Source organism: Ranitomeya variabilis, chromosome 1 (assembly GCF_051348905.1).
Source record: "Ranitomeya variabilis isolate aRanVar5 chromosome 1, aRanVar5.hap1, whole genome shotgun sequence".
Lineage (NCBI taxonomy): Eukaryota > Metazoa > Chordata > Amphibia > Anura > Dendrobatidae > Ranitomeya > Ranitomeya variabilis.
Window position 1 is genome coordinate 563,637,161 of NC_135232.1, and position 25,243 is coordinate 563,662,403.

General features: G+C 47.9%; 1 protein-coding gene across 2 annotated transcripts in view; it reads left to right on the plus strand.

Annotated features, from left to right (window-relative positions):
* The window catches only part of ZFYVE26 (zinc finger FYVE-type containing 26), a 373,042-nt gene that overhangs the window by 279,614 nt on the left and 68,185 nt on the right, over positions 1-25,243 (plus strand). For both annotated transcript variants that reach the window (XM_077256962.1, XM_077256969.1), the window contains 3 exons: positions 11,426-11,581; positions 11,663-11,890; positions 12,201-12,306. In XM_077256962.1, the coding sequence (XP_077113077.1) occupies positions 11,426-11,581; positions 11,663-11,890; positions 12,201-12,306 (490 nt within the window). The remainder of the gene's footprint in view (positions 1-11,425; positions 11,582-11,662; positions 11,891-12,200; positions 12,307-25,243) is intronic.

Below are 25,243 nucleotides of genomic sequence, written 5' to 3' on the forward strand. Positions count from 1 at the left end.
TGGCATATTCATCCACGGGGAATGCGATCCCGGACGGTATAAGAGCGCATTCCACAAGAGCAGTAGCTACCTCATGGGCTGAGAGGTCAGAGGTATCAATAGAACAGATCTGTAAGGCGGCCACCTGGTCATCACCGTCGACCTTTTTTAGGCACTATAGATTAAATCTAGCCTCTGTGTCTGACCTGACCTTCGGTCGAAGGGTTCTTGAGGCGGTGGTCCCTCCCTAAGCTTAATCTCTGCAATTCTCTCCGTAGTGCTGTCATGGGGGACCGAGAAAGTCATAGTTACTCACCGATAACGGTGTTTCTCGGAGCCCATGACAGCACTCGCTTATTTCCCTCCCATCACGAGTGCGGTGAGCACCTTTAATCACATATGATTTATATAGTTCATATATTACAATTTAGGCACGGGGTTCCTTTTCTGTTAAGAAATGTTATAATGTGGTATTTTCTCTGTTGTAAACTAACCTGGAGGTCCTCCGATGCTCTGTAAACCAACTGATGCGAGGGAGAGGTACCGCCCTTATGTATCTGTAGGTTTCCTGTCCCTGAAGGGCGGATCCCCTCTCTCCGTAGTGCTGTCATGGGCTCCGAGAAACACCGTTATCGGTGAGTAACTATGACTTTCACTCTTTGCATTTTTTTTCTACAGGCAAAACCTGTTCTCTTGGCAGTTAAGAAGCTGCTTCTAAAAAGTAGCTGTATTTCTTTTGGCGGTATTTTTATTGTCTCTTGTGCAAGGTGATACGTTTTTCCTTAGGGTTTTGCACCGAATACAGAACAAAATCTGATGCCTGCATTTTGCTGCTTTTTTGCTCAGTTTTTGCACTTACTGATTGCATTTTATGGGTGTAAAAACGCTGAAAGAAGCAGCATGCTACAGTTTGCAAAAGTGCAGCAGTTTTCCAATTAAGTCCGGAAAAATGGAATGCTTTATCATTTTTGTTTTTTTAATCATATAAAATCTGTTTTCTCTAATGACCCTCCACGACAGCACACAGGAGGATGACATCTCACCCCAATAGGGACAGGAAACACGAAGGAGGTCAAATAACCCCTCACACCTCCTCTCACCAGTGTTTTTTTCCTGTCGCTATAAGGCTACGTGCACACGTTGCGGATTTGTTTGCGTTTTTTTCGCGTTTTTTTCAGTTTTCTGCTGCAAAAACGCTTAAATTTTTAATGCATTCTGCAAATTTTGTGCACATGTTGCATTTTTTTCTGCGATAAAAACGCATCGTAGAAAAAAAGCCGCATGTTCATTAATTTTGCAGACCTTTTGCGGATTTCCCACTATATTATTGCATTGGGAAGCTTTGGAAAAAATGCACAAAAAGCACGAAAAATACGCGTGCGAATTTCCTGTGAAAGTAGTCGGGATTTTCTCAGGAAAATTATGCAGACTTTCCCGAACGTGGGCACATACCCTAAGGAGGAACAGGTCATCCTAAAGTGCTCTTTGCCAGTGGTAGACACTCGGGAAGATACCAGCCGGACAGCGGGAGATCGATTGGGCTTACCTCTGCCCTCCTTGTGCTGTTCCTGACTCCCACGGATTCGGGACTCTCCCCTCCAGTCCGTGCCTTTGGGCAAGGTCTGGGGGGTCTTCAGGCTGGAGGCCTCTCTGAGCGTTTCAGCCCATCTCACATAGCACCCCCCCTTTCAGCGCTGGGCATGGCGTGTTGCTTGTTTCCAGCTTCCCTCGCTGGAGCGCATGTGACATGCTCTGGTCGCCGGAAGTGACATCAGACGCTGGGCGTCTTCTGATGAAACCTCTTTCAGTTTCTGCGTTCCACGGTGGAATGTAGCGGCGCAAATCGGAGGAGGCCTGTGGTATACACCTATGATCGTATGCCCTCACACTGGGAACATAGGGGGAGGAGTCCCTCTATTGCAGAGGAGGCGCTGGTCTGGTCACCTCGATAAGAGCCCTGGACAGAGGACGGACTAAGGTAGGATCAATCCTATGGTGGTAGTATGGAGAGTTTAGGTCCTTCCCGCTCTGCATCTGCGGGGCCCAGCACTGTTCTAGTCCCTGTAAGTATGCAGACATTGGGATTCCTCTTCATAGTGCAGGGCATGAGAGCTTTTTTTTCTTTCTGCCCTTCCTTTCAGGGGGACAAGGAACCTGCACCAAGGCGCAAATCCAAGACCACGAGCCGCAAGTGTGCAATCTGTGCAAAGAAACTTGTATCTTCACGTAGAAAGCCCCTATGTCAAGAGTGCACGGATAAAATTGTCAGAGAGGAACAACTCTCCTTAAGGGAGGCAATTAAAAGGATAGTCCATCATGAGATACATTCTTCGTTGGCCTTCTTCCTCCAGTCAGTACCTGCTCCCGGTGTCCCTCCAGTAGCTAAAAAGAGGAAGGTGTGCCAGGTAGAGGATTCAGACTCTCAGGAGGAGATGTCCATGTCGGGAGAACTTCTGGAGGAAGGAGAGCGAAGCTCTGCCCTGAAGCTATTTTTCCTCTGAGAACATGGAAGAACTCCTTATGGCTGTAGGGAGAGCCATGGAGGTGGAAGAGGCGAAGAGATGAGCGAGTGTACTCGTTGCTCGGGTTTTCCCGAGCATGCTCGCGTGACCTCCGAGTATTTGACTGCTCGGAGATTTAGTTTTCATCGTGGCAGCTGAATGATTTACAGCTACTATCCAGCCTAAGTACATGTGGGGGTTGCCTGGTTGCTAGGGAATCCCCACATGTAATCAAGCAGGTTAGTAGCTGTAAATCATTCAGCTGCTGGCATGAAAACTAAATCTCTGAGCAGTCATAAATACTCGGAGGTCACCCGAGCATGCTCGGGAAAACCCGAGCAAGGAGTACACTCACTTATCACTAGCGAAGACTACACGTACGGTGCAAGAGGAGATTTTCGGTGGTCTCCGGTCAAGGAGGAAGCAAGTATTCCCCATACATAGGAACATCCAGGAGTTAGTCTTTGAGGAATGGGATTGTACGGAGAAGAGGTTAAGCACTCCCGCAGAACTAAAAGACAGATTTCCAGTTCATGAGAAAGCTGCAGAATGCTGGTCTGATGTGCCGAAGGTAGATATTCAGGTTGCACGGGGAAGCAAACACGACGGCCTTACCATTTGAGGATTCCTCCCAGCTAAAGGATCCCCTAGAGTGCAAAATGGGGGGCCTTCTGAGGAAATCTTTAAAAACTTCAGCAGCGCTTCTGAACACTAATGCGGTCTCTACGTGCTTAGCTAGATCAGTGTCTCATTGGCTTGTTCAGAGGAACATCTTTCTGCTAGTACTACCATGAAAAGACATTATAGCATCATTACCTCTCCTCCAGAGGGCTACGGGATTTCTAGCAGACACTTCTACTGAATCACTAAGAGTGGGGGCAAGATCATCAGCCTTATCAAATTTGGTGAAACGTGCACTCTGGCTAAAGTCATGTGGTGGTGACAAAACCTCAAAAGTGAAGCTGTGTTCTATCCCCTTTAAAGGGAACCTGTCACCCCCCCCCACCTTGTGCAGCAGTAATGCTGCATTCTGACAAGGTGGCTCTTTTAGTTCTGGTTGCTGTAACTTGAGAAATAATCCGTTTTATAATTTGTCTGAAATACCTGCTCCTCAGTCAAGTGGGCCGGCGTTTCCCCCCTGCTTCAGACAGCACACAGCTGTCACTCACATCTTCTTGGCGCCGGGCGCCGCCTCCTCCTCACCGCTGTTTTCAAAAGAAAGCGGCACCTGCGCTCTTAAATTATAAAACGGATTGTTTCTCAAGTTACAGCAACCAGAACTAAAAGAGCCACCTTGTCATAATGCAGAATTACTGCTGCACAAGGTAGCTCTTTTAGTTTGAAACGACTGGGGGGGGTGGGGGGGGGGGGGGTGACAGGTTCCCTTTAAAGGAAAGTACATGTTTGGACCTGCCCTACACTACTTACTGGAAAAGGCTTTGGACAAGAAAAATCCGTGCCGTGGACCAGAAAAGCGCAAGGAAGAGATTCTTTCGGCCCCCTCAGGAGCAACCTCCTCAGTACAGAGGTAAAGGGAAGACGGGGAGGTGGTGCTACCCCAAAGGTGGCTGGGGCAGAAATGTATTAATTTCCCAGGACCAGCGTCAGAATAAACCATGAGGACAAAAGGAAAGTGGGGGGTCATATTGCAGGAATCCTTCCATAGTGGCACAAGGTGTGCACAAATCTTGGGTACTAAAATCCATCCAGGGAGGGGTAAAAATAAAGTTTGCCTCCTATCCCCCACAGAGAATGAGAATACCCCGAATCTCTTCACAAAAACTTCTTAACACCTTAAATTCTGGTCTAAAAAAACCTGCTTTTCTCGAGGGTGGTTTCACTAGTCCCAGAGATGGAGGAAAAACAGGGGGCACTACTCCCTTCTTTTTCTGATTTAAAAAAAAATGTGGACCCTACAGAAATATAATCAGCCTGAAACCCCTGAACCAATACGTTATATACAGGAGGTTCAAAATAGAATCCATCAGATCAACAGTTCCCCCCAATAGCACAGAATTTTACCGTGGCTACAATCGATCTGCAAGATGCATACTATCACGTCTCGATTCGTTGACCTATTGTTGGAAGCTTGTAAGGTTCGCGGTTGTCCAGGGGAAGCAGATAATTCACTGTCAATTCAATGTGCTCCCATTCGGGATAACTTTGACACCACAGATCTTCACAAAGATTTTGGCTGAAGTCATGGCTCACAGGATATCTGTATAATACCATTTCCCGAAGACTTCTTGCTTGTGGCCCCCTCTATACCATTACTCGAGGAGCATCTATAAACGACAACCCAGATTGTGACATCTCTTGGATGGCTAGGGAACCAACAGGATATGGTTCCATCTACAAAGACATCCCTAGGAGTTCTACTGGACTCTCACAGGCAGACATCCTTTTTACCCAAGCAGAGACGAATCCAGTTAAAATTAAGGATCAGCGTCCTATGGATCAAAAGATCAATATCGATGAGGTACGCTTCATCAGTCCTCGGCTCCATGAAGTCCTGCATCCCGACAGTGGCCTGGGCCCAAGCACACACCAGAACTCTTTAGCACTATGTTCTGACAAATTGGGATGGATCCCCAAAGTCTCTGAACAAGACTATTCCAATACCTACCTGGATAAAAGCCACTCTATCTTGGTGACTCAAGCCAAGAAACCTTAACAGAGGAGTCCCTTGGATCAGGACCCGCTGGCAACCATAAAGATAGATTCCAGCAAAAGAGGATAGGGAGCTGTGGTCTCCTAGACCTCCTTCCAGGGGCTCTAGTCAGCAGGAAGTTTAGCAATTTCAGGAAATTAAAGGGGGTAGAAGAATTACTCGGGTCAGCAACATCTTTGATTTGAGACACCCATGTGAAATGTATTCGGGCAATATTACTAGTGTCGCGCACCTCTGTCACCAAGAAAGCACAAGACACAATTACCTGAAGGCGATTTCTGCAAGAATATTCTCCTGAGCCAAGGAAAATCTTCTCTCCTCATCAGCCCTCCATATTCAGTGGGAAAAAAAAGTATTTAGTCAGCCACCAATTGTGCAAGTTATCCTACTTAAAAGATGAGAGGCCTGTAATTGACATCATAGGTAGACCACAACTGAGTCAAAATTGAGAAAACAAATCCAGAAAATCACCTTGTCTGATTTGGCAAGATTTATTTTGCAAATTATAGTGGAAAATAAGTATTTGGTCATTAACAAAAGTTCATCTCAATATTTTGTGATATATTCCTTGTTGGCAATGACAGATCAAACGTTTTCTGTAAGTCTTCACAAGGTTTGCACACACTGTTGGTGGTATGTTGGCCCATTCCTCCATGCAGATCTCCTCTAGAGCAGTGATGTTTTGGGCCTGTCCCTGGGCAACACTGACTTTCAACTCCCTCCAAAGGTTTTCTATGGGGTTGAGATCTGGAGACCGGCTAGGCCACTCCAGGACCTTCATATGCTTCTTACGAAGCCACTCCTTCTTTGCCATGGCAGTGTGCTTGGGATCATTATCATGCTGAAAGACCCATCCGCATTTCATCTTCAATGCCCTTGCTGATGGAAGGAGGTTTGCACTCAAAATCTCACGATACATGGCCCCATTCATTCTTTCATGTACACGGATCAGTCGTCCTGGTCCTTTTGCAGAGAAAAAACTCCAAAACATGATGTTGCCACCCCCATGCTTCACAGTAGGTATGGTGTTCTTTGGATGCAACTCAGCACTCTGTCTCCTCCAAACACGACGAGTTTTGTTTCTACCAAACAGTTCTACTTTGGTTTCATCAGACCATATGACGTTCTCCCAATACTCTTCTGGATAATCCAAATGCTCTCTAGCAACCTTCAGACGGGCCCGTACATGTACATGCTTAAGCAGGGGGACACGTCGGCACTGCAGGATCTGAGTCCCTGGCGGCGTAGTGTGTTACTGATGGTAGCCTTTGTTACGGTGGTCCCAGCTCTATGCAGGTCATTCACTAGGTCCCCCTGTGTTGCTATGGGATTTTTTTCTCACCTTTCTTGTGATCATATTGACCCAACTGGGTGAGATCTTGCATGGAGCCCCAGATCGAGGGAGATTATCAGTGGTCTTGTATGTCTTCCATTTCTTATTGCTCCCACAGTTGATTTCAACACACCAAGCTGCTTGCCTATTGCAGATTCAGTCTTTCCAGCCTGGTGCAGGGCTACAATTTTGTTTCTGGTGTCTCTCGACAACTCTTTGGTCTTCACCATAGTGGAGTTTGTTGTGTGTCTGTTTGTGGTTGTGTACAGGTGTCTTTTATACCAACAAGTATAACAAATTCAAACAGGTGCCATTGCTGCAGGTAATGAGTGGAGGACAGAGGAGCCTCTTAAAGAATAAGTTACAGGTCTGTGAGAGCCAGAAATCTTGCATGTTTTTAGGTGACCGAATACTTATTTTCCACCATAATATGCTAAATAAATATTGCCAAATCAGACAAGGTGATTTTCTGGATTTGTTTTCTCAATTTGGACTCTCATAGTGGTGGTCTGCCTATGATGTCAATTAGAGGCCTCTCCTATCTTTTTAAGTGGGAGAACTTGCTCAATTGGTGGCTGACTAAATAAATACTTTTTTCCCCACTGTGCGAGGAGTAGTCAACGTACAGGCCGACTTCCTGAGCATGAGAGATATTCACCCAGGAGAGTGGAGTCTGAATTCAGAGGTCTTCCACATGTTGATCAGGAAGTGGGGTTACCCAGAAGTGGATCTGTTTGCAGGACGCCAGAATGCAAAGGTAACCCAGTACTTCCATTGAACCCAGACAATGCCTGTCTTGGCGTGGACGCCTTTGCCCACCATTGGAAGTTTGCAAGTTGGCATTTTCCATCGCTCTGGTCCCCATTCTGCCAAAACCTTGTGGAAGATAAGAACCAAACGGCCCAAAGTAATTCTAATGGCACCACTCTGGCATAAAAGAAACTGGTTTGGCACCTTAAGCAGCCTGTGTGTGGATGGTCCTCTAACCCTTTCACCAGCCAGAGATCTCCTTCACCAGGTGCCATCCAGACATTGAGAATTTACACATTGCAGCCTAGCTTCTGAATTCTCGATATTTATTTATTTTTTTAAAAAAAGCCAGGGACCTCTCGGAGAGAATCATTAAGACACTTCAAAAAATTAGAACGCCAGTAACGAATGCCATATATCACAAAATATGGAAGACATTCGTATCATGGTGTGTGCCTGAACATCCCGATCCTCGGCAACCAAGCATCCCCCAGATCTTTGACTTCCTGCCAGAAGGCCTTGAGAATGGTCTCAGAGTCTGTACCCTAAAACGTGGCAGCACAGAGTTCCTATTTCGATCAGAGCCTGGCCGAGCAATGTTGGATGAAAAGATTTGACAGCAGCCTTCTGCCTGCGTCCCAGACTGATTACTCTAGTTCCCTTCTGGAACCTTAAGTGTCCTTAAAGTGCTGATTCTTCCACCATTTGAGCCTATATCATCAATAAAATTAGGCACTGTCCTGGGAAACAGCATTCCTAGTAGCAATCACGACAGCCAGACAGGTGGATGAACTACAGGCTCTCTCAATAAAACAAGCCTTGCTTGAGAATACTGGAAGACCAACTAATGCTCTGTCTCGACCCATCATTTATACATAAAGTAGTCTCAAACCTTCACAGATCTCGGGAGATACACTGTGTTCCAAATTATTATGCAAATCATATTTCCTCCTATTTTCTCTAAATTACCTATCTGAATTGCAGTCGTTATTTTCCAGTCATCTACTATTCTAGTATAATTGCAATGTTTTGGAACAAACTGCCTATGAAAACAGTATATTTTTTAAAAAAATAAACACTCAAAATGCATGTTGCAAATTATTATGCACAGCAGTGTTTTCAACCTTTTTTTATTTTATTTCGAACAAAAAAATGGTCAATTGTGAAGTTATAAGCATTATCAGCTTATTAAAAATGAAATCAAACAGTTTTCAAGTGAAAACTTTATTCTAGGTGATGTTACATTTGCACATAGGACCCCTTGTTCGAAAGAAGCTTCTGAACTCTCTCGTCCATTGAATGTCAGTTTTTGGATGGTTTCTGCTTCAATTGTTTTGCATGTGGACAGAATACCCTCCCAGAGCTGTTGCTTAGATGTGAACTGCCTCTCGCCATCATAGACACTCCTTTTGATGATGCTCCAGAGGATCTCAATGGGGTTGAGGTCAGGGGAAGATGGTGGCCACACCATAAGTTTGTCCTCTTTTGTGCCCATAGCGGCCAGAGATGCAGATGTGTTTTTGCAGCATGAGACGGTGCATTATCATGCATGAAAATGATCTTGCTGCGGAAAGCACGGTTCTTCCTCTTGAACCATGGCAGGAAGTGTTTTTAGACACTCCACATAGATTATGGAGTTCATCTTTACCCCTTCAGGGATCATAAAGGGGCCGACAATCTCTCTCCCCATGATTCCAGCCCAAAACATTACTCTACCTCCTCCTTGTTGCCGCCTTAGCCGTGTTTTCATGAGGTGTCCATCAACCAGCCATCCTCCACTCCATCCATCTGGACCATCGAGCGTTGCACGGCACTCATCGGTGAACAAAACAGTTTGGAAGTCAGTCTTCATGTATCGTTTGGCCCACTGGAGCTGTTTCTGCTTGTGTGCAGTGGATAGAGGTGGTCGACAGGATGGCTTATGCACCTCTGAAGGACCCTGCATCTTGTTGTTCTGGGGACGTTGGAGGCACCAGCAGCTTCAAAAACTTGTCTGCTGCTATGACAAGGCATTTTTGCAGCTGCTCTTTTAACCTTACGCAATTGCCTGTTGGAAAGGGTCCTCAATTTTTCCTTATCAGCACGCACACGTGTGTGCAGGGAATCAGCTACATACTTCTTGCTTGTGCGATGATCACGATGAAGTGTCTTGGCAATGTTGATTGTAGTCATGCCTTGACCTAAATACTCCACAATTTGTTGCTTCTCAGCAGCCGACACATCTTTTTTTTTTTCCCATTTTGGCCAAAAATGTAGGCTGCTTAATAATGTGGAACGGCCTTCTTAAGTAGTCTTGCCTTTATTTGGACACACCTGCCAAACTAATTTGCACAGGTATCTGCAATTGCTTTCAGTGATATAAAGAGCCCTGACACACATCACCATCAATGAGTTTAAATGACAAACAAAAAAATTCTAACCTTATCACTCCTAAACTCTTTGTGCATAATAATTTGGAACACAGTGTAATTATATCCTCCTTCTCCCAGAACCTAAGGAATAAGAAGGAGGAAGAATTCCACACTCTAGTCATAAGGAAAGTGGTCCTTTGTTATTGCCAGGAGACAAAGAAGTGGAGGAAAGACCAAAATTTATTTGTTCAGCTTTATGGCCAGAATAAGGGTATGTGCACACGCTGCGGATCCGCAGCAGTTTCCCATGCGTTTACAGTATAATGTAAACCTATGGGAAACGAAATCCGCAGTGCACATGCTGCGGAAAAAACCACGCGGAAACGCAGCGGTTTACATTCCGCAGCATGTCAATTCTTTGTGCGGATTCCGCTGTGGGTTTACACCTGCTCCAATAGAAAACAGCAGGTGTAAACCTGCAGCGGAATCCACAATAGAAACCGCGATAAATCCACAAGAAAAAACGCAGCGGTTTTGCCCTGCGGTTTTCCCAAATCTGCTGCGGAAAAATCCGCAGTCCTCCACAATATGTGTGCACATACCCTAAGGGGAAGAGACCACGGTGGCCAAATGGATAAAAAGAGCGGTTACCGAAACCTATCCAGTCCAGAATCTCTTGCCTCCACAGAAGCTTACAGCCTATTCCACTAGGGCGGTATCAGTCTCCTGGGCTGAGAAAGCCAGCGCTTCCATTGAGCAGAGCAGCTACGTGGTCATCGGTCCACACTTTTTCCAAACATTACAGACTTGACTTGGCATCAATTAGAGAGATGTCTTTTGGGAAAAGAGTTCTCCAGGCTGTTGTTCCTCCCTAGATATTAGTCTTTAGTACTCCTCCTGTGTGCTGTCGTCTGGGGTTATTAGAGAAAGTAGAATTAGACTTACTGATAATTCTGTTTCTAATAGCCTGCCACGACAGCACAGGTAATTCCCTCCCCTTGCTCAATTATTTCCTTTGGATCCAGTAATAATAAATATAATTTTAAGCATTCATACGCTTGTGGTCCTTTATAATAGCACTGGGGAGAGGAGGTGGGAGGGGCTATTAGACCTCTTTCGTGTTTCCTGTCCCTATTAGGGTGAGATGACATCCTTCTGTGTGCTGTTTTGGTGGGTTATTAGAAACCGAATTGCCAGCAAGTGTAATTAATTAATTATTTTTTCATTTGATTGTATTTTATTCATTTATACCTTATTGTTCCCTGACTGCGGATTGGACCTTATGTGGCTTGATTGCAGGAGATTTAAGCCCACGCCATAAACTTACAATAGCTATGGGTTAAAGCCCAGGATCAGCACTGTGTTTTTATAGAACCAGGTCGTTAACAGGTTAAATAGTCCTAATAATCTGATTATCATAGCTGCATTAACCCCTGAAGACAACTGCTTCACTAGAAATGCCACCAGAGAGAATAGCTTAGCCATCTTGTGTCAGGGATGGAAATATCATTCCTTCTCGTTGGGCCGAAAATCCCAGCGATAATCGTTAGTAAATGATGCGTGCGGGGGGGGGGGGGGGGGGGGGAGAGTTAGATCACAAAAATTAGGCTTTATCGGGCTCTACATTGAATGACACTGATTCAACCCAAGCAGAGGATTGAAGGAATAGGGAATGGTGTCTTACATCCATCTTCTACAAGTCAGTTTAGATTGTGAACTTTTTTACTCAAGAGCAGCACCAGTTGTATGTAAATCTTCTACCCTCTTGCATCCTAAAAACCCTCTTTCTTATCTTCTGGGTTAGTGAGTTTTGTTTTTTTTCCTAACCATGACATTACAGAAGAGAAGATAAGCGGCCAACTGAAGTGTAGCATCCCAGAGCTTTTACATAGCTGCTACTCTGTGCTGCGAGATGACCAGATGGTTCGCCACATCATCCTGAGCCACGAGCTGGAGAAGAGCATGGCACAGTTTGCAGCTGCAATCACTTCTCCCGGTGAGTCCAGTCCCACCGATCCCTATGACGTGAGTCTTTTGTTATCCTCTTCCAATCATTTTTATTTTTTGTCTTTATCAGAACCAAGGGGACATGTGATTCAGTCCCTAATAGAGCAGCTGTCTATGAAACCTCAGGATATTCATCTCCATACTGTTCGCAAGCAAATGGCTCTCCTCGCCAATAACCTGGATGAACTTGCACCGCTGTTAGACCGGCACGGTTTAACTTCTAGCCCCCTTCATTGCCTTTTTTCCTACATAGACACCTTGGCAAAAGTTATTATCCAAAGCATAAATCCAGATTTGGGTGAGTTAAAGCAGACTTAGACTGAGCTTCACCATCTCGGATGGTAAAGTTGTATAATAATTTGTACCATTCACGGTCTATAGAAATAGTGGTGTTGCACGTGCTCATTCACACAGGGGAACATTGATGAACACTTCTTGATGAGGGTCTCCAAACCAAGACCCCCACGAATCCTGCTTATATCATCAATCCTGTGAATAGTGTGATTGATGTTTTTCTTGTTTGCTTCTGTCACTGACTTTGTAAATTAGCAGGTCCATATATAGACATGGCACCACATTTGTTATTATCACCAAATTTTGTTTTGTAGAAGCCTCGTCGGAAATAAAAGTAGTGAATCCCTTCATTCTTCTGCAACAGAAACCATTGCAGCTGGTGTCCCATTTGTTGTTTGAGCGACAGGTTCCAGCAGAAAGGTAACATTGAATTGTGGAGCATGTACTACGTAGATTGAAACCATGCCAACATGGCATGTAAAAATTTGGGCACCCTTGGTCAAAATTTACTGTTATCGTGAGCAGTTAAGCAAGTTGAAGATGAGATGATTTCTAAAAAGGCTAAAGTTAAAAGATGAAACCTTTCCCTTGTACTTTAGGCTAAAAATATATATATTTTCATCGTTTAAATCTTAAAATTTACAAAAAGTAAAATGGGCTGATGGAAAAGCTTGGCACCCTTGGAGATTTTGTGCGCTCAAGTAACTTTGACCAAGGTTTCAGACCTTAATTGGCCTGCTAGGGTTATGGCGTGTTCACTATCATCGTTGGGAAAGGCCAGGCGATGCAAATTTCCAGCTTTATTGAAACCCTGCCTTCTCTAACCTTGTGGTAAGAAAGAGTAGCCATAGGTTCTTCTGAGCAGCTGCCTAGAACTCTGAAAATGGTGGAGGTCCACATAGCAAGAGAAGGCTATAAAAAGATAGCAAAGTGTTTTCATGTTCGTTCTTCAGTTCGAATTGTAATTAAAATTGACAGTTACCAGTAACAGTGGAAGTCAAGATAAGGTCTGGATTGACCAAGCAATATTTCAGTGAGAGGTGCTAAAGAGGCAAATCAGAACCCCCGCTTAACTGCAAAAGACCTTCAGAAAGATTTAGCAGACTATGGAGTTGTGGTACATTGTTCTACTTTTCAGAGACACCTGCACAAATATGGCCTTCCTTCATGGAAGAGTCATCAGACGAAAACTCCTGCGTTTTCATCATAACATTTTTCATCAGAAGTATGCAAAAGAACATCTAAACAAGACTGATACATTTTGTAAACAAGTCCTGTGGACCCACGAGGTTAAAATAGAACTTATTGGCCACAATGATGAAAGGTATGTGTGGAGAAAAAAGGGCACAGAATTTGGGGAAAAGAACTTCTCGCCTACCATTAAGCATGGGGGTGAATGAATTGTGCTTTGAGGCTGTGTGGCAGACAATGGAGAATGGAATCAACAAAATTTCAACAAATTCTTGATGCAAACATAGCACCATCTGTAAAAAAGCTAAAGGTGAAAATATGATGGCTTCTACAAATGGTTAATGATCCTAAGCACAAGTCAAAATCCACAGTAGATGACCTCAAAAAGCGCAAGCTTAAGCTTTTACAATGGATGCAAGACAGCCCAGGAATCTCACAGAACTGGAAGAATTCTCGAAAAAAAAAAAAAAAGTATGGATGAAAATCCCTCAAACAAGAATTGGAAGACTCCTGTCTGGCTACAAAAAGCACATACAAGCTGTGATAATAGCAAAAAAAGGGTGCTACTAGGTTCTGCCCATGTTTGGTGCCCAAACCTTTAGATTGGACCATTTTTCCTTTTTGTAATTTTTAAAATGTAATTAAAAGATGAATATATAGCTGTCTCAAGGGGGGACTGGGGGGATGGGGCGGGTTTGTTAATGGGGTTGACTTATTTGAAATTTAATGTATCCTGAAAGGATTGTATCCTGCCATGTTTATCTAATATATAATTGCCTAGAATACTACTTTCTGCAATTTGTGCCAACTTCCGTGGCTTTGTCCGGAGCTAATGTCCGGAGCTAATGTCCGGAGCTAATGTCCGGAGCTAATGTCCGGAGATAAGTGACGTCACCAGTGTCCTACACCCAGGCAGAGCACAGGGGCCCCAGGCAGCATATGGGGCCCCAGGCAGCATATGGGGCCCCAGGCAGAGCACAGTGGCCCCAGGCAGAGCACAGGGGCCCCAGGCAGAACATGGGGCCCCAGGCAGAGCACAGGGGCCCCAGGCAGCATATGGGGCCCCAGGCAGAGCACAGTGGCCCCAGGCAGAGCACAGGGGCCCCAGGCAGAGCACAGGGGCCCCAGGCAGAACATGGGGCCCCAGGCAGAACATGGGGCCCCAGGCAGAGCACAGGGGCCCCAGGCAGAGCACAGGGGCCCCAGGCAGAGCACAGGGGCCCCAGGCAGCATATGGGGCCCCAGGCAGAGCACAGGGGCCCCCCAGGCAGCATATGGGGCCCCAGGCAGAGCACAGGGGCCCCAGGCAGCATATGGGGCCCCAGGCAGAGCACAGTGGCCCCAGGCAGCATATGGGGCCCCAGGCAGAGCACAGTGGCCCCAGGCAGAGCACAGGGGCCCCAGACAGCATATGGGGCCCCAGGCAGAGCACAGTGGTCCCAGGCAGAGCACAGTGGTCCCAGGCAGAGCACAGGGGCCCCAGGCAGAACATGGGGCCCCAAGCAGAGCACAGGGGCCCCAGGCAGAACATGGGGCCCCAGGCAGAGCACAGGGGCCCCAGGCAGAGCATAGGGGCCCCAGGCAGCATATGGGGCCCCAGGCAGAGCACAGGGGCCCCAGGCAGCATATGGGGCCCCAGGCAGAGCACACACCAAATCGGAGGCCGAGGGGCCCCGCCAACCAAATCGGAGGCCGAGGGGCCCCGCCAACCAAATCGGAGGCCGAGGGGCCCCGCCAACCAAATCGGAGGCCGAGGGGCCCCGCCCACCAAATCGGAGGCCGAGGGGCCCCGCCCACCAAATCGAAGGCCGAGCGGCCCCGCCCACCACATCGGAGGCCGGGGGGCCCCGCCCACCACATCGGAGGCCGGGGGGCCCCGCCCACCACATCGGAGGCCGGGGGCCCCGCCCACCACATCGGAGGCCGGGGGCCCCGCCCACCACATCGGAGGCCGGGGGGCCCCGCCCACCACATCGGAGGCCGGGGGCCCCGCCCACCACATCGGAGGCCGGGGGGCCCCACCTGTGAAAATTTTACTGTGAAAATACCTGATGGGCACACAAGTATGCGCCAGTATGGGTACTAAGAGCTTTTCCACATAATAATGAAATATTTTAAAATGTCATAGAACATACCAATATACATAGTTATTGATACATATTATTTATTATTTACATTATTGTTCTTAAGCAAAGAACCGTTGTTGTGGCATTTGCCACAACACGCAAAGTTGTTGTCTGATGTCTTTCATCACTCCCCTCATAAGCATGTTCATGGATCCTGTGTAACTGTACCTTAAATAACAAGAATTGTCAAGAGCTGGTGAGTGCAGCCATTTTTTGTTCTTTCTTACTATTATTTATTAATTGTATTATTCTTACATTTGAATAAATAAAGTATATATGGATTCTAGACTCCCGATTCTTTAGAATCGGGCTGCCATCTAGTCTAATATATAATTGTCTAGAATACTACTTCCTGCAATTTGTGCCAACTTCCGTGGCTTTGTCCGGAGCTAATGTCCAGAGCTAATGTCCGGAGCTAATGTCCGGAGATAAGTGACGTCACCAGTGTCCTACACCCAGGCAGAGCACAGGGGCCCCAGGCAGCATATGGGGCCCCAGGCAGAGCACAGGGGCCCCAGGCAGAGCACAGGGGCCCCAGGCAGAGCACAGGGGCCCCAGGCAGAGCACAGTGGTCCCAGGCAGAGCACAGGGGCCCCAGGCAGCTTATGGGGCCCCAGGCAGAGCACAGTGGCCCCAGGCAGAACATGGGGCCCCAGGCAGAGCACAGTGGCCCCAGGCAGAGCACAGTGGCCCCAGGCAGAGCACAGTGGCCCCAGGCAGAGCACAGTGGCCCCAGGCAGAGCACAGGGGCCCCAGGCAGAGCACAGGGGCCCCAGGCAGCATATGGGGCCCCAGGCAGAGCACAGTGGCCCCAGGCAGAGCACACACCAAATCGGAGGCCGAGGGTCCCCGCCCACCAAATCGGAGGCCGAGGGTCCCCGCCCACCAAATCGGAGGCCGAGGGTCCACACCATCCAAATCGGAGGCCGAGGGTCCCCGCCCACCACATCGGAGGCCGGGGGGCCCCGCCCACCACATCGGAGGCCGGGGGGCCCCGCCCACCACATCGGAGGCCGGGGGGCCCCGCCCACCACATCGGAGGCCGGGGGGCCCCGCCCACCACATCGGAGGCCGGGGGGCCCCGCCCACCACATCGGAGGCCGGGGGACCCCGCCCACCACATCGGAGGCCGGGGGACCCCGCCCACCACATCGGAGGCCGGGGGACCCCGCCCACCACATCGGAGGCCGGGGGACCCCGCCCACCACATCGGAGGCCGGGGGACCCCGCCCACCACATCGGAGGCCGGGGGACCCCGCCCACCACATCGGAGGCCGGGGGACCCCGCCCACCACATCGGAGGCCGGGGGACCCCGCCCACCACATCGGAGGCCGGGGGACCCCGCCCACCACATCGGAGGCCGGGGGACCCCGCCCACCACATCGGAGGCCGGGGGACCCCGCCCACCACATCGGAGGCCGGGGGACCCCGCCCACCACATCGGAGGCCGGGGGACCCCGCCCACCACATCGGAGGCCGGGGGACCCCGCCCACCACATCGGAGGCCGGGGGACCCCACCTGTGAAAATTTTACTGTGAAAATACCTGATGGGCACACAAGTATGCGCCAGTATGGGTACTAAGAGCTTTTCCACATAATAATGAAATATTTTAAAATGTCATAGAACATACCAATATACATAGTTATTGATACATATTATTTATTATTTACATTATTGTTCTTAAGCAAAGAACCGTTGTTGTGGCATTTGCCACAACACGCAAAGTTGTTTTCTGATGTCTTTCATCACTCTCCTCATAAGCATGTTCATGGATCCTGTGTAACTGTACCTTAAATAACAAGAATTGTCAAGAGCTGGTGAGTGCAGCCATTTTTTGTTCTTTCTTACTATTATTTATTAATTGTATTATTCTTACATTTGAATAAATAAAGTATATATGGATTCTAGACTCCCGATTCTTTAGAATCGGGCTGCCATCTAGTTTTTAATAAAAATCTATTTGAATAAAAAATAATATATTTAAATTTATATTATCCCCTTAATGACCGCCAATACGTCTTTTAACTCGAATAAATTTTTATTAAGAATAACATTACAATTGACATGTTACATTCTTGTTTTCAGTACAAAGTTTTCTCCCCAAACGAACCCCGCAATCCCAACTTATCCCGCCCCCCCAATAAGACAGCCCACCTTGTTTAATAGCTCCACACTCAAATCTATAGGATGACTATCCCCTCAGTTAGGACCATAGGCCACGTGTTATGTTTTCACCAATTCAGGGTCTTGATTCACCCGGTCTCTATAACAAACCTATCCCATGACAAGCCACGGACACCACAGCTTATCGAACATTTCAATTTTCCCTCTTTTCTGATAAAACCCCTTTTCCAGTCTCAGGCCCTGCTTCACATATTGGAGGAATTCTCTTCTTGAAGGCGGCTCGTCCGTAATCAAATTTCGCGCAATTACCTTCCGGGCCATATACAGCAATCTGGCAATAGCTATCTTCAGGTTGTTATCCACTCCAATCTCATCTACGCACCCCAACAAGCACACCATCGGGTCCCTTGGCACCGTGCATCTGTATGCTTCTTCCACACGACTCAAAACTACCAACCAAAAAGCAGCCAGTCTCGGACACGTCCACATCATATGAAATATATCAGCATCTGTAGATTTACACCTCGGGCACTCAGAATCATCACGCAAGCCTGCCTTATATAACACCTTCGGAGATTTGTAAACTCTATGTATCACATAAAGCTGTGACAGCCTATACGGTTCTCTCAGAGACAGCCGTGGAACCCACTCCAGCACCGACTCCCAAGTTTCATTCTCCATTGGGCCAAGATCCCTCTCCCACTTAACTCTCGCCAGTATTGGAAACCTTAACAGGAAAGTGTGCAGCAAGTCTTTATAAAGAGTGGAAATAACCCCCCCAGTACTCCCTTCACCACACACATACTCTAACACTATATCCCTTTGTATTCTGATGCCTCCGTCCCTATTCTGAGCTCCAAATGCATGTCTCATCCGCAAATATTGATATCCCCCCCCAGGCCCGAGATCAAATTCCACCTGCAATTGGGAAAAGGATTTCAACTCTCCCTGCTCAATTATCTGATAGACATATTGAATCCCCTTGGCCTGCCATTCTGGTAGTACCCCCATTGCCACAAACTCCTTTAAATTATTATTATGCCATAGCGGGGAGAATCTGGTCAGACCCGTAATCCCACGTATATGTTTTAGTCTACCCCACAGCTTGTATATCAATAACATAGTCCGATACAATTTCCCCAAAGCCCCCAGGGAGCCATCCTCCAGACATTGTACTGCTGGCCTTCTTTTTGTCACCTTTTCCATTAATTGCTGTACCGCCCCGGACGACCATTCATGCGCCCAGCCCTTTAAGTGCTGACTCTGGACTGCAAGAAAATATACTTCAGGGATGGGCAATGCCAAGCCCCCATGTTCCTTGGGTCGCTGAAGTGTCTCCAGTCTGATACGTGGATGTTGTCTCCCCGATACCAAATTCCTGAACAGGGAGTTAATCTGCCGAAATTTCCCGCGCGGTATCCAAACTGGCGCATTATGAAGAACATACAGAATCTTCGGCATCTAAATCATTTTGATAAGATTCACCCTGCCAACCACAGATAAATGCAGCTTAACCCAAGCATCCACTTTTGCCTTAAGAACACCTAAGATCGGAGTCAGATTCCTATGTATGTAATCCGTAACCGGCATAGATACCCATATCCCAAGATATTTACATTGACTTACCACCTTCAGTCGCCCATCCTCCAGCAGCTCACTCCCCTCCTCCCCTACGTTGTCCACTTTAAACAAAATAGACTTACTCCAGTTTATCGTCAGTCCTGACAGTGAGCCAAATCTTTCAATAATCCCAATAGCCCCCCCCAAGGAAGCAACCGGGTTAGCTAGAAACAGTAGAATATCGTCTGCATACAACGCCACCCTCTCTTCAATCATCCCATATTTAAACCCAGACGCCTCATCAGACTGTCGAAGTTTAGCAGCCAATGGCTCCACGGCCAGAGCAAACAAAAGAGGAGAGCGCGGACACCCCTGCCTCGTCCCTCTAGCTAATTGTATAGTCTGTGATAACTCCCCATTCACCCGGACTCTGGCCATCGGCTGCGAATACAGCAGCCGAATCCAGGACACAAACCGCGAGCCAAACCCCATATATTGCAACACCTGCCAGAGATATCCCCATTCCACACTGTCGAACGCCTTATGGGCGTCTAAAGATGCAATAACTCTCTGGCCACAGTTATCAGACCTAAGCTGCAGATTCATAAATAGCCTCCGTAGGTTGACTGCCGTGGATCTATCCGGCATAAAGCCAGATTGGTCTGGGTGCACCAGGCCGGAGATTACACTCGTCAACCTCATCGCCAACACCTTGGCCAGAATCTTGACATCCATAGTGAGCAAGGAGATTGGCCGATATGACTCAGGTGGCCCCAAGTCTTTCCCCTCCTTAGGAATCACCGCTATTATGGCCTCTCTCATGGATGTAGGTAGACACTCCCTAGTCTTAGCGTCCTCTAGGACCTCCTTTAATCTGGAAATTAGCACCTCCCCCATATGTTTATAGATCTCAGCAGGAAACCCATCTACTCCAGGCACCTTCCCATTAGCCATAGACTGTAATGCCCGACCCAGTTCCTCCTCAGTGATAGGAGCCTTCAAGCCCTCTCTATCTGCATCACTCAACCTCGGGAGCTCCAGTCCCTCAAGGAACGCCACTGTGTCTCCCACAGTCCCATCCACCCGAGAGGAATATAGGTCCTCGTAAAAATCCGCAAAAACTTCCAAAATCTCTGGAGTCTCAGAGAAATTCGTACCACTTCCGGAAACCAGAGAATGGACAAACGAAGTACTTCTCTGTGCAGAAGCCACCAGCGACAGCATGTGACCAACAGTTTCCCCCTCCTGATAATAAGCCAGCTTCATGAATTCCCGCTTCCTTTCAGCTTTACCCAGCAAAATTTCTTCCAGATGACTTTGAGCTGCCTTTAATCTCTTCCCAGCTTCCGGAGTACCCAGTGTCACCATCTCATCCTCCGCTGCCCTCAACCCATCAATCGCTGCCTTCTCTGCCTCTCTCGACTTCCGCTTATATCTACTAATGTCTCTAAACAGCAGCCCTCTTAAGTACGCCTTCATTGCTTCCCATACAGTAAGAGCATCTACACTCCCATCATTCAGCTCAAAAAATTCCACCAACTCCCATTTTATCTTATCTAGATCTATACTGTGCAGCCAGTTAGGGTGAATCTTCCACTCTCTCCTGTTCACGGCCCCTGTCCCCATCAGCCGAAACTCCACCTCAATTGGACTATGGTCCGAGAGGGCCCTAGGCAAATATCTCACATCCCCTACCATCGTGTCCAACAGACGGTTGCCCAGTGCCAAATCAATTCTGGATAGAGTACCATGAGCCGGTGAATAACATGAATACCCACTTTCCCCAACATGCCTAACTCTCCATAGATCAGTCATACCCACTTCACGAATATAAGTCCCAAACGTAGTAATGTGTCCCACTGTCCTATTCTGGGAGTTTTTATTTTTATCCCAAAAGTCATCACATATATTATTAAGATCCCCAATAATTAGAAATGGTATCGGGCCCCAGCTTTCCACCCTCTCCAGCACCTCTCTAATTTTCTTACTTGAGTATGGAGGCGGAATATACATCGCCGCTATACACATCAACACTCCATTTATTTTGCATTGCACCACCACATACTGACCATCCACCTCCTCCTGTACCATCACCTCTTCATATTGCACTTCCACAGGTACCAACACTGACACCCCCCTAGAGTACTTAGAGAAGGTAGAATAGTATGCCCCCTGTATCCAGCGCCTGTTCAATACATCCACCCTTTCCCGCACTAAATGTGTCTCCAGCTGGCATATCATTGAGACCCTCTGTTCTCGAACATACTGCAGACTTGCCGCCCGCCGAGTTTTATCCGCTAGGCCTCTTACATTCCAACTCAATATTTTAATGCGGTCCTCCATCATACGGCTCATCATCCTTCATAGTATCCACTTTTCCAAGTATGAGCTGTCTAATCCCTCCCACCCCCCTACCAACTCCCAACCTCCCAACTTGCCCCCCCTAACCCACCCAATACAACACATTCTTCCTCTCATCAAGAGTGGGGCTCCACCGCCCATTGCGAACACTCCCCCTTACTTAACCCTCTCCATGCGCCTCCCGCTGCAGTAACAATCCGAATTTCCCACAGTTTTTGTTTTTTCCAACATTCCAACTTAAACTAGATGGGCATTTCCTGAAGGAAATACATGGTGCTTGAACAGCGCTGCCAGCTTTACAGCAGAACTTTTCACACACGGGACCAGGGGGGCCACTTACTTTTCCACACCCGGGACCAGGGGAGCACTTACTTTTCCACACCCGGGGCCGGGGCGCACTTACTTTTCCACACCCGGGACCGGGGCGCACTTACTTTTGCACACGGGGCCGGGGGCGCACTTACTTTTGCACACGGGGCCGGGTGCGCACTTACTTTTGCACACGGGGCCGGGGGCGCACTTACTTTTGCACACGGGGCCGGGGGCGCACTTACTTTTGCACACGGGGCCGGGGGCGCACTTACTTTTGCACACGGGGCCGGGGGCGCACTTACTTTTGCACACGGGGCCGGGGGCGCACTTACTTTTGCACACGGGGCCGGGGGCGCACTTACTTTTGCACACGGGGCCGGGGGCGCACTTACTTTTGCACACGGGGCCGGGGGCGCACTTACTTTTGCACACGGGGCCGGGGGCGCACTTACTTTTGCACACGGGGCCGGGGGCGCACTTACTTTTCATACACGGGGCCGGGGGGGGGGGGGGGGGCACTTACTTTTCACACACGGGGCCGGGGGGGGGCACTTACTTTTCACACACGGGGCCGGGGGGGCACTTACTTTTCACACACGGGGCCGGGGGGGGGGTCACTTACTTTTCCCACACGGGGCCGGGGGCGCACTTACTTTTGCACACGGGGCCGGGGGCGCACTTACTTTTGCACACGGGGCCGGGGGCGCACTTACTTTTGCACACGGGGCCGGGGGCGCACTTACTTTTGCACACGGGGCCGGGGGCGCACTTACTTTTGCACACGGGGCCGGGGGCGCACTTACTTTTGCACACGGGGCCGGGGGCGCACTTACTTTTGCACACGGGGCCGGGGGCGCACTTACTTTTGCACACGGGGCCGGGGGCGCACTTACTTTTGCACACAGGACGAGAGGGTGTCATAGTCACTTTATTCTGATGTTTGACTTTGATAAATGATCATGTCCTAAAATGGACACCGTACATTTGCATAGCTGCCATCTTTGGAAGGTCAAGTTGGGGGTAATGGAAAGTTCGCCATTATTTCCTATGGGAAATTTTTTTTTTTAAATGCGATTTTTAAAAAAACTACATATCGGATCGACTATAAAAGTCATAGCACACCTGTCCCCACCGAGGCCTTGGAAACGCCGCCTGAACGGGGTCTCTGCTCCGAGCGGTTCGGGCCGCATTAATTGCGGAAAACGCGGAGAAGAATAATAAGAAAATATAAGAAATCGGATTACAATATGTTGCTTGAACCTAGGAGGTTCAAGCACCATAATAAACATGTAGAGAAATTACCAAACCAATTTGCAGTACCCGGCATAACCCACCTCTCCCATACTTATTAATCGTTACTATCCCCTCCGGTCAATCACTCAATATGGCACAGCCGAGCCCTCAACCGCTGCTCAACCCTTTAACCAATGTGCCATTAAACGCAAATCCCTCCTCCAGCAACAGAGAAACAACTCCCGTCCGGATCTCGCCGAGATGTCAATCGCCCTTTCCTTTTAAGTTTTTTCGCATTAGTATCAATCCACTGGGTAGCGTCCTCTGGTGTCAGGAAAAAGTGGGTCTTATCAAAAGCCACCAGTCTCAACTTTGCGGGGAACAGCATAGAGTATTGCACTCCCAGCTCCCTCAGTCGTCTCTTAACCCCAGTGAGTTTCATCCGTTGTTTCTGAACTGCAGCAGAATAATCCAGGTAGATGGCAATCTTTTGACCTCCAGCCGTCAGATCCTCCATTTCTCTAGCCTTTTTGAGGATAATGTCTCTGTCCCTGTAGTTCAGTATTTTGGCAAGCATGGTACGGGGATTCGCTCCTGGGGCAGGGGGCTGCAGCGGGACCCTATGAGCTCTTTCAACAGCAAATACTTTTGTCAGCACTGTGCCCCCAATTTTCTCCAGCAGCCAGCTTTCAACAAACTCTGTGGGGTTTCTCCCCTCAGTCTTTTCAGGCAGCCCCACTATACATATATTATTCCTTCTGGATCTATTTTCCAGATCCTCATTCTTGGCAGCGAGCTCTGATATTGCTTGGGCGAACTTTTTTTCAGCTTTTTGCAGTTTAACTATGTGGTCTTCTGCCGTGCTCACCCTCTCCTCCACCGCTCCCATACGTTTGTCCATCTTTTGCAGGGCTGCATTAATCTGTGCTGTGTCCCCTTTTACCTCCTGCATCTGCAGGGCTAGGGAATTCAAGGATTGCTGGCACGAGGATATCAGCACAACAACGTCTCTGAGGGTCGGCTCCTCTTTCTGCATTAAGACTTCAGGTCCCCCTCCTGCTTCCGCCATGCTGCCTCTCTCCATCCCCCTCTGTACCTCATGCTTTGCAGCCAGGACTGTATCCTCCTCCTTATCAGCTCCAGCTCCGGTTCCTTGCTCTGCCTCCTTCGCAGCTTCCACTCTGGCATACTGCTGAAGCTTCGCCACCACCTCCATACGCCGTTGACATGCGGCTTTCTCCCTGTCAGCTTCTTCTCTGACCTCGGCGCCATCTTGGCTGGCTCCTGCATCACCAGCACCTGCATCCTTCTGCCTCCGTCTGGTCATTGCCTCTGATGCCGGATCCACCACTCAGCACCGCTTTGCTCCCCAGACCTTCAGCTTACCGGTTTGTGGCAAAAAAGTCCGGTAATCAACGTTTGCACAGGATATTTGTCCCTTTAGCAGCGGGAGCACTCTTCCCTGTGTCCACTCACATGGCCAGCTAGGACACGCCCCCCACCAATACGTCTTTTAACTGACCTGAGATATAAGAGAATAGCCTCCCCATACAGGTGACAATCCAGCAGCTGTCGGCTGTACACTATAGCTGACAACTTGCTGCATCAGCCACGATCAGTGTTTGCACCGTCCATATCTGTTTAACCCCTTAGATGCTGCTGTCAATAGTGACTACATCATATAAATGGTAACAGAGTGTGGGGGCTTCCTCTTTATCCCAATCTGTGCCCTCAGATCATGATTGTGTTGTCCTGATGTTTGCCATAGCAATTCATGACCAAATAGCGGCCTTAGAGTCTGACGACTGTTGTAACCTGTTCAGAATTTAGCGGCATTTAGGAGGTAAAAATACACATTGTCATTTCTGTCATGCCACTTTGCATTAATTCCTGAACATCACTTGTAGGGTTAATAAACTACCTGACTCCAGTTTTCAATATATCAGGGGGTACTGTTTTTAAAATGGTATAACTTTTGGGGGGTTTCCAATATATGGGACCCCTAAAGTCACTTCAGACATGGATAGGTCCCTAAAAAAATAAATTTTGTAAATTTCCTTGAAAAAATGAAAAATTACTGCTACACTTGTAATAAATGTTATTTATTAATGGTTTGCTGTGGTATGACTTTCTTGATTAAAGGGATAATTATTCAAAGTCTCAAAATTGCTAATTTTTTAACATTTTTCTCAAATTCTCAAATTTCTGATATTTTTTATAAATAAACACAAAACATATCTACCTTAATTAACCATTATCATAAAGTATAATGTGTCACGAAAAAACAATCTCAAAATCACTGGAATTTGTAGAAGCGTTCTAGAGTTATTACCACATAAAGTGACACTGGTCAGATTTCAAAAATTGGCTCCGTCACTAAGGGATTAAAACAAAAAACTTCCTTCTTACCCAGAATGGGGGTGGTTTTTGTTGTCCTTACACACACA